The sequence below is a fragment of the Capsicum annuum genome, unplaced genomic scaffold (genome assembly GCF_002878395.1).
Source record: "Capsicum annuum cultivar UCD-10X-F1 unplaced genomic scaffold, UCD10Xv1.1 ctg63092, whole genome shotgun sequence".
NCBI lineage: Eukaryota > Viridiplantae > Streptophyta > Magnoliopsida > Solanales > Solanaceae > Capsicum > Capsicum annuum.
In genome coordinates this window covers 1,264-3,045 of record NW_025872101.1, presented here as the reverse complement: position 1 = coordinate 3,045, position 1,782 = coordinate 1,264, and the positions used below count along the sequence as shown (strand labels likewise).

Genomic DNA, 1,782 nt, shown 5'->3' with positions numbered 1-1,782 from the left:
TCCCTAGGGACTTTATCATATGCCTTCTCTAAGTCGATAAACACCATGTGCAGGTCCTTTTTCCTTTCCCTAGACTGTTCCACTAGTCTCCGTACCAGGTGAATTGTCTCCGTCATCATGCGCCCGGGAATAAATCCAAACTGATTCTCCAAAATAGACACTATCCTCCTCAACCTCAACTCGATCACTCTCTCCCAAATCTTAATAGTGTGACTCAATAACTTAATACCCCTATAATTATTGCAACTCTGAATGTCACCCTTATTCTTATATAGAGGGATCATAGTACTCCATCTTCACGCCTCAGGCATTTTTCCTGACTTTAAAATGTCGCTAAATAAATCATTCAACCACCTTAAACCAGCCTTGCCAGGAAGCTTCCAAAAATCCACGGGAATCTCATCAGGCCCCGTCGTCTTACCTTTTCACATCCTGCGAACAGCCTCTCTGACCTCTTCCACCTTAAAACATCTACAGTAACTAAAATCATGACACTCCTTAGAGTGCTTCAGCTCCCCTAACACAATAGTTTTATCCCCTTCATCATTCAAGAGCCTATGAAAATAAGACTACCATCTTCTCTTAGTGTGACCACCCTCCACCAACACTTTACCATCCTCCCCTTTAATGTACTTTACCTAGTCAAGGTCGTGACCCTTCCTCTCTTTAGCCTTAGCAAGCCTAAACAACCTTTTTTCCCCTCCTTTCTTCTCTAACCCCGTATAAAATCTCTTAAATATTATCGTATTGGCAGCCATAACTGCTAATTTTGTCTCTCTCCTAGCTAACTTATACTCCTTCCTATTTACCTGTTTCTCTTCTTCCTCCTTACTATCTACCAAATTAGCATACGCCCCCTTCTTAGTCTCCACTTTCTTCTTAATTGCTTTATTCCACCACCAATCCCCCTGATGGTAACCAGCCCGACCCTTGGAAACACCCAATACCTCACTAGCAGTCTCCTTGATACACTTAGCCACCCTATCCCACATACCATCCACGTCTCCCCTACACTCCCACAACCCCATTCCCGCCAACTTTTCATTTATCTCTCGTGCATTCACCTGCGTCAAGCTGCCCCACTTAATTCTCTGTCGACCCTCCCCACCCTTTTTCTTCTTATCCTTCTTTATACCCAAGTCCATCACTAAAAGCCTATGCTGGGTCGACAGGTTCTCACTCGAAATGATCTTACAATTCTTACACAACACCCTATCCCCTTTCTTAAGCAGCAAATAGTCAATTTGGGTCTTGGCTATCGTGCTTCGAAAGGTGATCAAGTGATCGTCCTTATTAGAAAAGCTCAAATTCACCACCACCAGCCCATAGGACTTCTCAAAGTCCAACAGAGTAGCTCTTTCATTATTTCTCACCCCAAAACCAAAACCACCATGCACATCGCCAAAGCCTTCCAGTAACGCCCCGATGTGCCCATTGAAATCCCCTGCCATAATAATCTTCTCAGAGCTAGGTACGCCTCTCACCACCTCATCCAAATCCTGCCAAAACTGCCTCTTCTTCTCACCGTCCATGCCCACCTGCGGTGCATACATACTACACATATTCAGGGTAGTTCTTATATAATATCATGTTGATAAATTCTCTGCCTCATGAGGGCAATGCACCTCACGTTCTGCGAAGCATATGATCTTTGCAATAGGATAATAGACCTCAACTTCTACAATAATTTCAAGAGTAAGTATGACATAGTCAGTATCTATATCCTGAGACGTTAATTTCACAGTTTGAATGGGATCAAGATATGATTAACTATGTTAGAGA

General features: G+C 43.2%; 1 protein-coding gene across 1 annotated transcript; it reads right to left on the bottom strand.

The window, feature by feature from the left end:
* Positions 1-1,195: 1,195 nt before the first annotated feature.
* LOC124893659 lies at positions 1,196-1,532 on the bottom strand (the record flags this gene model as incomplete). The annotated part of the gene is made up of 1 exon (XM_047404565.1): positions 1,196-1,532. A coding segment is annotated over exon 1 (337 nt), but the record flags the coding sequence as incomplete, so codon positions are not given.
* Between the last annotated feature and the right edge of the window lie 250 nt (positions 1,533-1,782).